Source organism: Buceros rhinoceros, unplaced genomic scaffold (assembly GCF_000710305.1).
Source record: "Buceros rhinoceros silvestris isolate BGI_N320 unplaced genomic scaffold, ASM71030v1 scaffold12322, whole genome shotgun sequence".
In the NCBI taxonomy this organism is placed as follows: domain Eukaryota; kingdom Metazoa; phylum Chordata; class Aves; order Bucerotiformes; family Bucerotidae; genus Buceros; species Buceros rhinoceros.
Genome location: NW_010397208.1, coordinates 17,298 through 31,530, shown reverse-complemented (window position 1 = coordinate 31,530; position 14,233 = coordinate 17,298). Strand labels below are relative to the sequence as shown.

General features: G+C 42.9%; 1 protein-coding gene across 1 annotated transcript; it reads left to right on the top strand.

The window, feature by feature from the left end:
• The first annotated feature begins 1,198 nt into the window (after positions 1-1,198).
• On the top strand, positions 1,199-12,142 carry LOC104502229 (ubl carboxyl-terminal hydrolase 18-like). Its single transcript, XM_010146174.1, has 10 exons — positions 1,199-1,367; positions 3,502-3,598; positions 3,816-3,961; positions 5,855-5,934; positions 6,686-6,832; positions 7,692-7,787; positions 8,812-8,982; positions 10,915-11,046; positions 11,508-11,557; positions 12,094-12,142. The coding sequence occupies exons 1-10, from the start codon at positions 1,199-1,201 to the stop codon at positions 12,140-12,142; spliced, it is 1,137 nt and encodes a 378-aa protein (XP_010144476.1).
• Positions 12,143-14,233: the final 2,091 nt, after the last annotated feature.

The window sequence follows — 14,233 nt, the reverse complement described above, 5'->3', positions numbered from 1 at the left end:
TGGAGTAGTTTTGTAGATGTAATAGGGGGGGGGGGGGGGAGAAATTCCATTTGTAGTTTCCGTGACTCACTCTTCACAAAGTTTGATACTTAACATTACTAGGCTCAGTTAACCTTAAAAAAATGCACTTTTAAAGCAAAGATTTTCTTTTTGCAAAAGGCAAAACCAGGATTTTTTGCTTATTTCCCTTTCTTGGTAGCTTTTCGTCATTCTTTCAGCCCCTGGCCTCAGCTTATTTTTACATGCTGTTTAATATTTGTAAAATAATAATTTCTGAGCATTTGTTTTGTGGGATTTTTTTCCCCTGTGAATTCTTCCCTAAGCATATTCTTTTTTCTGATTCTGCCTTTCTGTTGGAGGTGGACTTTAAAAAAGTTTCAGGTTTTCTGTAATTGCATTTGAACATTTGTCACATCGTTTCACTTGTGTATTTTTACTTTGCTTTATTTTGGTGATTTTTAAAAAAACTTTTGTTTAAAAAGCCAGTAGCTGAGTCGTAAGAGACTTTCAGAATAATGCTCTGTTCAATACTTCCTTGAAAATCAAGGCATTATAATAGTTCTTTTGCTTGAACAGTTGCTTTGCCTGAGATCACTTGTCGGAGCATAAAAAGAAACAGATATTTAGGTGCTTAAATGCCTTTAAAAATTACATTTCGAAGTGTCACAGCAGAGCCGTGACTTAAAAACAATGCGGAGAGCCCAGTACAAAACCCAAACAAATGTTTATCAGCTCAAAGGCTAGAGAAGGTGAAATTTGCCCTTTGGAATACTTGTGATACTTTGAGTGATAAAGCATTGCTTTTACTAAACAGAGGAGCAACAGGTGGCAACATCTGCCTTTTCGACGATTTTAATCATGTTAATCCTGAACAGGGATATTGGGAGTTCCCTGAGTAGGTGGAGCTGTTTCTGTCAAACCAAAGGTTCATTTATTTGCTTAGCCGTACAAGGAAGACAGGATGCGTGATTGCTATCGAGCTCCATGTCTTTTACCTGGCAATAAGCCCGCATATCTACAATACGCATGTTACTTCAAAAATGCTGTCGCTGCATTCTTACTAATTTTATTGACATTCCAGCTTTTTCATGGTGAAATTGCCAAAGATGATGACAAATCCTGTGTTTCTGAGTGCTCTGCCTCTTTCTGACCTTTCTCTGTCTTTCTGCAGTGCTTCTGTCTTTGTACAGTATTTTTGATGGAACAAAGAAGTGGACGTCAAGAAAGAAGCAAGGAACTAGAGCTACCAGTAAGTGAAACCATGAAGGCAGAAGAAGAAGTGCAAAACAATGAAGAGGAAGACGAAGAGCCAAAGGCCAAAGACCAGAAGCTAACATCAGTCTTCGGTGTTGCGGACTTAAAAAATCGTAATAATGTTTTGTCTATTCTATTATCTCATATTTTCTGTGTCTAATACCTGCTGTTCCATTCTCTGCCCTTAGGCTTCATTCTTTACCTCTTTGCTGAGCAATACACAGATGATTCTCATTTTGCCTGGCCAAGTAACCATTTTGGTTTTTTTAGCAAGGGCCTACATGCGAATCTCAGAGCTTTTGCCCATTTTAAGTCCTCAAATTGGCCATTGAAGTCAAAAAAGCCTAGATGCTGGCCCTGTCTCTTTCCTAACACAGCCAGCATTGCTTCTGGATTTGTTAAACCATGGACTAGGTCCTGGTTCTTCTGTTGCATCACTAGATTGGCCTCGCAAAAGCTGTCATCGATATTTCAGGTGTACTCTTCTATCCCTGCTATAGCCCACCCTTACCACTGACTGTATGTGTTTCAGAGTTGTTCTGCGTTTCCGTTCCATGTCCTCTGCTGTTGGTGATGATTTCAGAAGAAAAGCTTCTGATTTCTGACCACAGTTACTTATTGTGGTGGTTTAGGATTTGGCACAGTTTCGGTAGTTGGGGAGGAGGCTGCCAACTTTGGTACAGTTTTGATAGCAGGGGGGATGGGGCTGCTAGCATGGCCCTTGTAAGAAGCTTCTTGAAGAGATCTACCTCCAATTTGGGGCCTTTGGCCAAGCCTGCACCAATCAGCACCTCTGCAAATAAACCTCTTTAAGAGGGGAAACACCTTTGAGAACGCCTTTTGGTTTTGGAGCGCTCGTTTATTTTGGAGGAGATAGGGTAGAAGGGGAAGCAATCGTGGTAACCCACTGTGTGGTCACTCAGGGAACTGAGGAGAAGGTTGGGGAGACACCCTGTACTGCTGTTTCCCTTTGGCCCGTGGTGGATTTGGCAGGCTGAAGTCCTGCAGTCCTTGGAGATCATCAGTGAAGAGAAAGTCACCTTGCGGAGAGTCATAGAGAGGCCCGCAGTGGAGCAGAGAGATGTGGAGAGGACCATGACGCAGGTGGAGATTAATCCTAAAAGAGGCTGTGGCATTGGGGAGGATTGATGCTGGACGGGTTCAGTGCTGGGAGAGCTGATCTCGGTGGAAGACCCCTACGTGAGCCAGAGTGATTCATGGAGAACAGTCTCCTCTGTGTATGTGTGTGCCATGGAGCTGCAAGGAACTGTGAGGAGTGTTTCCTGTGAAGAAGAGCAAGCAACGGGAACAGCATGTAGAAAGTTGAGACTGACTGCATCCCCCATCCTGTGTTCCCTGCCCTGGCACCAAGTGTTGGGGTGGGAGGTAGTAAAGCCAGGCCTGGAAAGAAGGGAGGATTGGGGGGAAGATGTATTTAAGAGCTGGTTGTTTCTCTTATTGTCCTACTTTAATGTAATTGGTGATTTTGTTGGTGTTTAGTTGTTTGAATTAAATGTTTCCTCTAGTCAACTCTGTTGCCCGTGACCGTAAGTGGTGGGTCAGCTCTCCCTTGTCCCTTGTCTCAACCCTTGAGTAGTTTGTTGTATTTTCTCCTCCTGGAGAAACAGGGCAACTGCGTAGTGCTTAGTTGTCAGCTAGGTCTAAACCACGACACTTACACTGCTTTGGGGTGCAGAATATGCTGTCTTTTTAGAGGCAGTGTGAACAGCTGTGACTTGCTTTTTGCAATTCTCTCAGGCTAGTTCCTTTCTTTGAAACTGAGACAAAGAATACCAGAGGTAGGCTGAAAGGGAAACTTGAAGCCTGCGTGGTGGAGAGCTAGCATGTGGCCCCACATGTAGCTCTTCATTTTGTTATTAGGCCTGGCTGTGTAAAACACTGAATAAAAGGCATACAGGTAGCCCTTGATTTCTGGAATTTTTTTTTAATTTATTTTATGTTTAGGTGTTATGAGAGGACTGAAAATAGAGGAACCGGGAGACATCTGAGTATCACAATGCAGGTTTACTTGGATTTTTTCCTGTCAGTTGCCAAACAAAAATAAATGTTATCTGCTTGAGCAACGTAAGAATAGATAGGACACTTTCTCAGGTCTGACCAAGGTGCTGGGTGTATACACTGAATGGCTGAATACGTGCAAGAAGAATTTGCCACTTTCAAACACTTTTCACTTTCTTTTCTTGTACCTAGCCCCAGGCTTCTGTTCCTCTTTTTCTGTGCCTGCAGGAGCTATTGGACTGTACAATGTTGGACTGAGCTGCTGTCTGAATTCTGTGCTCCAAGTGTTCTTCATGAATTTACACTTCACAGCGATACTTCGAAGGTACCTTCTGCTTGGACTAACTAAGATACTTCCATTGTTGCTCTGTTGTCTCAACTCCTTTTTTTTTTGTATGGGATGTACATTAGAAGGCTTGGATCATTTAGGTTCTAGCCATTCTGGTTCCTCTTGAGTTGTTGTCTGTTATCTACCTCTGCCTCTTCAGGTGCGATGTCTAAAACTACTTGATGACCGTTCATGTTGCTTCTTCCCTTTGTAGGATCATAGTGCCAGCACATCCTGCGCAGAAGAGGATTAGCGTCCCATACCAAATGCTCCTGTTGTTGGAGATGATGCAGCGTGGCAAGCAGAAAGCTGTTTATCCCAGTGACCTTGTATGCTGTCTTTCAGCGTACAAAGTGAAATGTAAGCAGCACTGCCTCATGCCCACCTCTTTCTGCAGACCAGGAATGTTAATTATCAAGCACTAACAGACTCTGACATCTCATTCAGAGATTCAGAAATGTGAGGAGTTAGGTATGCGATGACATAGTGCCCTTTATAGCTGCCTCCCAGTTGTGAGTGAGATGTTGTGTCTTACTTCTGAAGAGGGGCAAAAGAAGCCCCTGCCACATGTCCTTGCTGACGTCCAAAAGGTGGCAGGACTATCAGACAGCTAGAAAACTCAGCTACTGGTACTGGCCAGAGGGAAAGGGCTGTTCAGGGCAGAGAGAGGACAGCTTATAGCTTGATTTGTCTTGCTATATTGTCATGTTAATAGTGAAATAGCTGTTATTTCTTATTAGAAGATGGTGTGGAAAAAACCACAGAGTTCGCGCAGATCCCTAAGGATAGAAACTGTATTCTTCCTGTTCCTTGTTATAAGGGCGGAAGGAAGAATTTGCAGGCTTAACCTTCCACCTGGGCAAGATCCCAAAGGAGAGAGATGGTTAAATGCATGGGTAACTGATGACAGCGGGATGCTGTGGGTCTGTTTATGTGTGTGGATACAAACGGTATATCTAAATGTCTCAATCTTCATCATATAAATGCCAAAACAGGACAGCACTGAAAGGGACAGATGGTAGCCAGCCCAGACCTGATATGGAAGAGGAACATGAGATAACTGGCATAATTTTACCCCTTGAGACTGAATGGCTCCGCATTTTGCTTTTTCCCTCCTGACTAAACAGATGCCCGAAAGGAGTTTGAAAGCCTGACAGTTTCCCACCTTGTCCTTCTGCTTTATAATTCAGGTGTGGTTCATAAACTCCCATATCTCAGCAAGTGGTTCTTTACCTGGAACACAGATGTGCTGTTAGATATGAGGAAAGGTATATTTTCTGAGCTTCATTTATTCTGGGATGTCTGTAATCTTACTAGAACCCAGCTGAAGTCAGTACCTATAGACTTGCAGGGAAGTTGAAAGCACTTCTGCCTAGAGTGTTGAATTATTCCAAAAATTTTTTTTCACCTATGATAAAGCATACAGGTAGTCCAGAAATACCGAGAGTTTTCTAAACTATGTGTGGTTTTTGCCCGGTTCCTTAATCATGAGTTCATCACGGGCTGAAAACATCAGTTCTTCACATTCAAGGATGTGGATCTTTTTTTCCCCTAAATTCAGTCTTGAAGCAAATTTCCGTTGAGCCATTCTAAGCAAGCTGTGCATTGAGTGTATCTCACCATCTTGGATTTCTTAATACGCCAGTTTAGGTAGAGTGGAAAGCCAAAGCATAATGTTACTGCATCATTCTTGGTTTCCTCTGCTGAAACTGTGTGTGTATTTTTTCCCTGGCTAGGGATCAAGGGATTTATACCATTCTGTGGATGAGACATATGGATAGGCCTCCCTGATGTTCTTATCTCAGTGGTCAGGAGCGTTTTAACCTTAGTGAGGGGATGGGGGAGACAAGTCTGTGGAGTAATGGAGGTGAAAAAGAACAGAATTTTCCCTCTATTCTTTCTAAGAAGGACTCAGAATAAATGCAACGCTGAACTCCATGAGACATCTGAGCCCTGTCCTCTGGTGGGTTTTGGGTATACTCTTGGCCCTGTGTCCAGTGACATGACTTTTGCACTGGATTGTACAATGGATTAGTCAAGCCCTCCCTTCTTTTTTTTCCTACTGCCTGCTCGGGTCACATGGAGACAATGCAGCTCATCTCCAGTCGAAGCTCTCTCCCTGGCAGGGAGTGGCAAGGGAACAAGGGACTGGATCTAATGGGGGACAATAAATCTCCTTTTGCCATCTGTGGGAAATTCTGTGCTTGATGCGGTCCATGATACTGATTGAGGTTGTGTTTTCTGTTTGTCCAGTGTTTGTGCAGCATGATGCTGCCCAGCTCTTTCTGACTCTCTGGAACTTGTTAAAGAAGCAGATGAAAAAGCCAGAGCTGGTAAGGACAGTCACTGAAATGAACACCAGGTCCTTTGGTCCTAGCCATGTGTGTTTTCCTTTGCTTCTTGAAGAAGAATACTGTTCACTGACAATTGGCCTAAATGAAATTCTTAAAATTATCCCCTACTTCGATCTTGCCTTGCATCTTTCAAAAGGGCTTCAACATTCTGAATCACAGTTAACTTTTGTTCATCCTACTTTTAGGGTGTGCTAAAGCCTCTGTTCTAGTGGGAGAGCTGATTAATAACAAAAAGCTTGATCTTTTTGCAATACTGAATTTAGTTATCTTATCTTGCACTTGCTTTTACCCCAAATTTCTGTAAGCCATGTGCATTTCATTATAATTACTTGCTGTTAGTGTGTTATGTATATGACAGTTACTCCCAGGGGAGCTGTGTAAGGTAAAAGTGACTCTTCCTCAACCCACTGTCTTAGTTTTATACGTTCAGAAGAAAGGCTCCTGTTGCAGTCCCAAATAAAACAGTAAAATTCGGCATCGAAGCAGATGTTTAAGTGTCTGATCTTGTAATAGGCTGTATTTCCTCTCTGGTAGGGGGTGAAGGGAAGGAGTTGTTCCCCTTTAAATGATGGGAAGTGCCCTGTCCACTGAAGTCAATATGAGGTCTGGGTTCAAGCCTTAAAGCAGTAACATTGCGTGAAGTCTCCACACGGGCTTTACCACCCACAGAGAGTAATAACCTCAGCTGTGTTCTTCATGAACCTTGTTTTGGCTTTTTTTTCCCCTCCAGGTTGAAGAGCTGCGTGATTTGTACACTATCTGTGTACAGCAGCACCTGGCCTGTCAGAAATGCTATTCTGAAACAAAGAGGAACAGCAGCATGTTAACCCTTCCACTCCCAGTGCTGGACTCCAATTCTCACATCCTGAAGACCCTGGTAAGTTCAGTGGCAGCACTGTTTCCTCAGGAAGAAAACTCCCTTCTGTTCATTGCAGAAGCCTTCTCCTTGCACCACTGTAGTCTCCTGGGAGTCATCTAGAATCTAGATCTCATCGAGAATCTCTGCAGAGTGTCTGGGACTTTTGAGGAGAGCTTTTCTCATTCACATTTCTTCATTCTTTTGAGGAGTTCTAAATTTCCCCCCTCCCAAATTTGCTTGATTCGGCGGATGGAAAATAAAGCCCTTGAATCACCTTTCTAAAAGGAGTGTTGACTAAATGCTCTGTAAGCCTCAAAGGCTAATACTACACAGTGATGTATACCTGTGAGACCTTAGATACCTCAGTGAGGTGCCCTAGATATAACTTGTAATCCCTGGCCAGAGACACAATGTTTGCCCAGTGTAGTGTTCTTTTACTGTTTAATCAGTGCTGCTGTTTGATATCTAGATACAGCAGTGATGGTGGCTTCATAGGTGCTGCCACAAATATACACTGGATGTTTCAGGTGACAGTGGGGTATCAGACCTTATTTATTCTCTGACCGCTTTATACTGCTGCAGCCTAAAGGAACCTCTTTCAAAACCTCTAAGGCTTTAAAGTAGGTATGAGAGACACTTACGTATCAACATCTTTTTTGTGGAAAATGTAGTACTCTGTTTTTTTCAACTGATGTAATCACAGCAGCAGCTAGGAAAAAGGAGGTACCTTTTTTTTAGGCTGCTAGACAATCTTTCGTCCTTTGAATAAAATACGGCTCCTGCAGTTTTTCTGTTTAGCTGTACCCTGTGAAACAAAGCCGAAATAGAAATCCAGCTTGAAGAGATCAGTTGAAAGCCATCTGCTCTGTCTTCTTAGGAGGACTGCCTGCGATACTTCTTTGATCCGGAAGAGCTGACCGATCACAACATGTGTTTTTGTGAACAGTGTGGAAAGAAAACGCCTTTTCTGCAGGTAAGCAGAGAATTATTTCCCCATGTGATCCTTATACCCAGAACTCCCTTTAGGACTGGGAAGGATGGGGAAAGGACTCAACCACATCAGTTTAAGAAGAGATCAACGACTCAAAGATTTGTCAGGTTTCACATGCATCTTTCCAGTTAGAAAGTTCCCTACGTAGATATAGCTCTGGCAATGAAAGAATGCTTTCATGGGTTTTAATGTAAGTCACCAGGGGATGTAGCGTTTCTATACCAGTGGAAAAGCTTCTGTAGGTTTGTGTTGTGTTTCCACTGTGGGGCTTTACACCTCTGTGTAGCTCTGGGGATAGACGAGAATACATTAGTGAGGCTGCGCATACACATAAAGGTAAGATACTGTAGGGTGGTTTCCTTTCTTCTTTGCTCTCCACTTGGCTCCCCATTTTTTACAGTATTGGTCTCTGCCAGGCAGTAAATTTGCTGTTTCTTGAATAGGCAAGTGCATCGGAGAGAGACGTGTGTGAGGGAGACTGCCTCAGCCCAAGGCTTAGAGGTGACTTTCCACAACATTTTCACCATTGGGCTGCTTCTGAGGCCACAGTACGTCCATGTATCTTGGTGGCAGCCATGGCAGCAGCAGTGTTATCATCAAAGGTAGTGCTGGAAGGAATGAGCTGTCAGCCTGACATTTTCCACCAAGCCCTACTGGCCCCATGTTCACAAGGGAGCTGGCTTACCTCTCTTCATCTACCTAGTGCTACCAACCTAGGATTAAGAGAGCAGATAAGAAATGAAGCAGCCCTTGAGACATCCAAGGCTGGCTGCTGATCATGACGAAGTTGAGAAACCTGGTTATCACAGCTCCTTTACGTGTATGAGTCTCATGTGTACAGATGAGCTACAAAGGTTTGGTTTCTGCTGGCCGGTGGAATTGGCAATCATCCACTGTAGCACTGACTGTTCTCCATGCTACATTCACTGTGTGGCAATGGCTGTTCCCACCCCCCATCCCAGGGTTTGTTCTGTGGTTTTCACTTGCATTATTTGTTGTTTTGCAGAGCATGAAGCTAGTCCATCTGCCACAGACTCTGACCATACACCTAAAGCGTTTCTGCTTCGAACAATCAGCCTACATTCACAAGCTTAGTCACTATCTGCCATTCCCACAAGAACTTGATGTCAGTGCAGTCTTGACAGAAAATCAGTGCCAAGCAGATGACAGTGAAAAGGTGAGATACTCCTAATGCCCTCTTTAAAAAGGGCAGAATTTCTCCTCCCCTCTGCTGAAGTCTCTTAAAAACTTAAGAGTACTTGCCTCAGTTCAAAGCACCTGTCTTAAAAATGTGTGTCTCCAGTTTTACCTGTGCCTGGAGTTGTCTTGTGTCCCATGGTTTTGATTGATTCAGGCATGATTCAGCTTTCTGTGCTCAGATTAAACCACTAATGGCACCATAAGCAGAGTTTTCTGCCATAAGGACAAAACCCAGACTTTACAGAAAGAACCCCAAACAATCCCCTTTTTTTCCTGAGAGTGTTTAGCGTAACGTTTTTCCCCCATTTCTAAATACACTAAAGAAAAGATGAAAACACAGTTCATTTGGATGACTAAATCCAGACATCCTTAACTGTTAAAGAACAAAACGATGCAGGAGGCTTAGACACAATACAGCCACACGTATCAATGTGATAACGACTGGTGTCCATTTATTCCCAGATAGCTCTTATTTTTATTCCATAGCTAATTCATTAGTAAACACCATTACATCATATCTAAACATTATGATTTGTCACTGGTTAAAAAAGTTAATTTATTAGTAATCGGTTACATCATTTTTAGGCACTACTATTCGTTACTTGTCATTAATTATGTATTAGGTTAACGAAAAGCCCCCCTATGATTACCTCACTTAGAAAACTTGTTCAACACACCTGCAAGAAGTTAATGAGACATTCGACCTTGGCTTAGAGTTCTCACTTCTCAGCAGTTTTTTAAACAAGGATCCTTGCTGATTAAAGTTTTGATAGCTGAGCTGCAGAGCTCCGATAAGTAATTTCAAACAAAGAACTTTGTAAAACTGCACTTTTGCTACCTGAGAGCCAAGGTTCTGTTAGCTACTAAAAAAGACTTTTAAAGGCAGACTTTAAGCGAACTTTAGAATTATAGCTTTGCTAACTCAAAATAAGATTCTGGATTGCCCAAAATATGTCCATTTCCTTGAAGAAATCCCACACTTAACAGTATCTTTAGAGGCAATTTCTGTCCTGTGGTTTAGACTCCAGGTCAAGTTGGCCTTGGTGAGCAGCAGATCTGCTGCTTTGCACAGGTCACCAGTCCAAGAGAGGGGAACTCCATTCCTGGCAGTTTCCCATGCAGTGTTGTTTCCTACTATGTGGAGGAACTTTCTTATGAGGAAAGGCTGTGAGACCTGGATCTGTTTAGCAAGGAGAAGGCTGAGCGGAGATCTTACCAGTGTTTGTATATATCTAAAGGGTGGATGTCAGGAGGGTGGGGCCAGACTCTCTTCAGTGGTGCCCAGTGACAGGACAGGGGGCAACAGGCACAAACTGGAACACAGGAAGTTCCATCTGAGCATAAGGAAAAGCTGCTTCATGTTGAGAGTGACAGAGAACAGGCTGCCCAGAGCAGTTGTGGATCCTCCTTCTCTAGAGAGATTGAAAACCCACCCAGATATGATCCTGTGCAACCTGCTCTGGGTGAACCTGCTTTAGCAGAGGGGTTGGGCTAGATGATCTCCAGAAGTGCCTTCCAAACCCTACCATTCTGTGAGGTTAGCAGAGAAACAACAGCTTTGCAAAGAAGCTGAGAGCGATCTGTTACACTGTGGATCTGCTCCTTACTTAGAAATAACAGGGAAAGTGTGGCAACAGCAAAACCTCTATGGTGCACAGTTGGCTGCACTGTAACCCCTTTGCTGTCCTACTGCCTGTTTTGACATTCCTGTGATCTCCACAGGGGCTGCCAGCCTATAGCTAGCAGGCAAAACTCTGAGGTGAAGAACAGAAAAGGCTGGATCCTCAAGGCAGATCTAATCTTTCTCCTTTTTTCCTTACACATTCTGCTGTCCTGACTGCTGCTTCTCTTCAGCCAATGGCAAATGAGAATTGCTGCACTGAATGTTACTCTTTGTGGCTCTTCACAGGCTGCCTGGAAGTATGAGCTTTTTGGTGTTGTTGCTCATTCGGGATCAACTAGTTATGGTCACTACTGTGCCTATATTCGAAGTCTCACAGAACGTAAATGGTATTGCTTCAACGATTCTGAGGTTCGCCAGGTGAGGAGACAAATCCGCATTTCTTTCATAGCTTCTTGGATGCTCCTCCAGATCTCATTCATTCTGACTGGCTGCTGATTAAAAACCAGGAAACAAACCTGAAGCTGCGGAGCTTTGTGCACCTCATTCCTCTGCTACAGCATACTCTGAGCTGCGGGCGAAGCAGCTCTAGCTTCTCTTCCAGACAAGACCTCAGGTTGTGGTTTGCAATTTGCAGAAGCAGCCATTCGCTCTATACCCTACTTTATGTACTCTGGATCTGTTTAATGTATGTGTTCAGAAGAGGCAAAGGAACTGTTTTTCCTCGAAGGGTAGAAGCAATAAACTGATGTATTAAAAGGTGTTTAGTTTCTGGAAGTATGACTTGCACCACTCTTATGAGAATTGCTGTGCAGGTATCACAATGTGTCCATCCCTTGAGAGTTTTTACCAGCTTCCTCCTTTGTGTTTTTATTCTCTAGGTATCATGGGATGATGTTAAATGCACCTATGGACATTCCAAGCTCCACTGGTAAGCAGACTTATTTCTGTATTTACTGACTGCTGCTCTGGCATTTGGAATGAGGGTAGCAAAGAGAGGGAAGACAAATGGTTTGAACTGCCTGTTGTCTGAGATGTACTGGGGATGCAGGAGAGTAGAAGAGGCATCCTTGTATTCTGCTTACTTTGATGTGGCTGTGTATGACTATACCGGGAGTCTGCAGGATTACTGAGTGTCACAAATGGATCTGCAGAGGAGTGGTCTTGTTACTTATGATTGCCACTTGGACCCTATAGCCTGACTGAAGTTAGCTGATGTCAGTCAGGATTCGTCCCTGCTTTTTGGGTTGATGTATCGTAAAAAAATGAGCCATGGAGGAGATAATCCCTCCTATAAGCTATAGTGCTTCTAGGGAGTCACCTTTATATGCTGCCTCAGGAATACTGGAGGGTGCCAGTTCAGTTGACCTAAACCTCAAAAAGCTGAGCAGGAGCAAATGCAGGAGGTTACTTGCAACCTAGATCTTCAAACATACATGTGATTTTGCTTTTTCTTTGCTTCCACAGGGGACAAACAGCCTATCTCTTGTTTTACATGAAAAAACGTCCTCAGTAGCCTTATCTGGGAGTATCAGAATGTCTCGGGAAGCTGCGTGTTGTCCATGGAGCTCAGCGCCTCTGTGCCAGTGTGGACGTGTACAAATACTCCACAAGAAAGACATTCTGCACTCAGCCAGCAACATTTGCCGTCACATTTATTTATGAAGAAAGTGCAGGAGAGACTCAGCTAGAGAAAGGATCAAAGAATTGTTAGAGACTTTTTATTTCATGTATTTTTGATATTTATGTGATTCTATATATTAAGTTCCTCTTAAAAGATAGTAAAGTTAGTTCTTGTGTCTGCTGACGTAGCAGTCAATGCTGATGCCTAGAGTTCAGTGCAGGTTAACTGTTTGGCCTGAAAGCCTGTGTGATGTTCCAGGGAGGCACATGGTAGAGCCTGGGGAGCTGTGTTAACCATACATAGCCAGTAAGACCATAAGAGCTTGAGACTTACTCTGTCCTTTCAGTGCCATTTTAGAGGCTGGCAAGCTGGGCAGGGGACCCCAAAAGTCCTGACAAACAGCTGGAACAAGGACAGTATGACACATGTACCAGCGATGTTTAGTCCTTAAAACCTTCCTGAAAATGAGTCACTGCAGGGGTTGAGATGTGTTTGACATTTAGTGTCAGCATAAAGAGATGGTTTTAAATATTTTTATGCAGATGATGATTGTTTTACCATGCTTATCAGGCATTTATATGCATTTTCTTTCCTGTATAAAGGAAAATATTCAGAGCAGCAGAGATTCTGAAGCTAGCTAGTGATTTTACACAACACAATCCATACGCTGTGGTAAGAGGAGAAATGAGAGGCCTTGATGTACATGCACTTTCGGGATTTTCCTTTAGTATTCTTCAGCTGGCTGCCAGATGGCGTTGTCTTGCTCTCTCCCTTCCTGCTCTGCCTATGAAGTGGGAATGTCCCTAAAGCTGAAACTGTTTTGGAGAGAACGATTTTATAAAGAGAGTAGTTTTTAAATCTCCTGTCGAGTCTTGTTGCTGTGTGCTGTTTGTTCAGCCCAGGGCAAGACCACAGAGCTGGAGGGAAGATATAGGGAGAGGCAGAAAGGAAGGTTGGTAACGTGACAATCAGAAGAGTGTTCTAAAAGCACATCACACGACTCAGCTGTGAGGGAAGTTAAAAACTTTGGTTACAATGCTTTTAAAGCACTCATTGTGGTAAGTCTTGACATACCACAGTCTGTGAAAGGATCAGTGATTCCAATAGTTCGAGATCTAAAAGTACCTTCTAGCCTATCATATTCTTTGACTGTATCTTTACAAGGGTGCTATTTTTGTGGGACAGCGCACATTTAAAAATTACTGACTTAGTTATAATAGCAGCTATATATAATTTAATATAATAATGATGATGAAGTTCCCAAATAATTTCCATTTTCTGTTGGTCTGTGAAAGGTAAACTGAGAAATCTTGGAGTGTAGCTGTGAAATTCCGTTTTTATGAATAGCAAGTATTTATTTTACTTTACTAGCAAGGTCCATTATTCTGTTCAACTCTCTTGTAATTGTATTGTTCACTCTATGTTAAAAAAAATCCCAGTATATTGTTTGTCACCAGCATGAGGAATTGTCTGCCTATTTACCTTTGGGAAGGTGTCACTCTCCTTCTAAAGCTCCTTGCAGTGGGTGAGTAAGAAAACCACGTTCCTGTCTGCTTTTTTCAGCACTTTGCTTATGTGATGTAGCTGAAAGTTGATGCACTTCCAGAAATTAAGTTAACGGGTTAAAAGACTGGCAAGACATTTATGATTTGATATAATCTGAAATTTAAAAACAAGTTATGCTTATGAAAAATGCCTCAAACTTCCAGGTGTATCAAGGAAACAATTGCTGAGATATATTGAGAATCTTTTCAGTCAGTAGATCAGTTAAAAGTAGTCAGTGTTTGTTGGATAAATTAGTATGGAATAAATTCCCTAGAAGGTAAGTTTTGTGGATGATTCTCAGTCTCATTTCCCTAAACACCATAAATGCAGATGGCAGGCTGCAGGCCACGTGTGCAGAGGCTGTACACTCAGATTCAGATTCAGGCTAGCGCTACTGCTAATGTGTTAGCTCCAACACCCAGGGAAATCGGACTACTC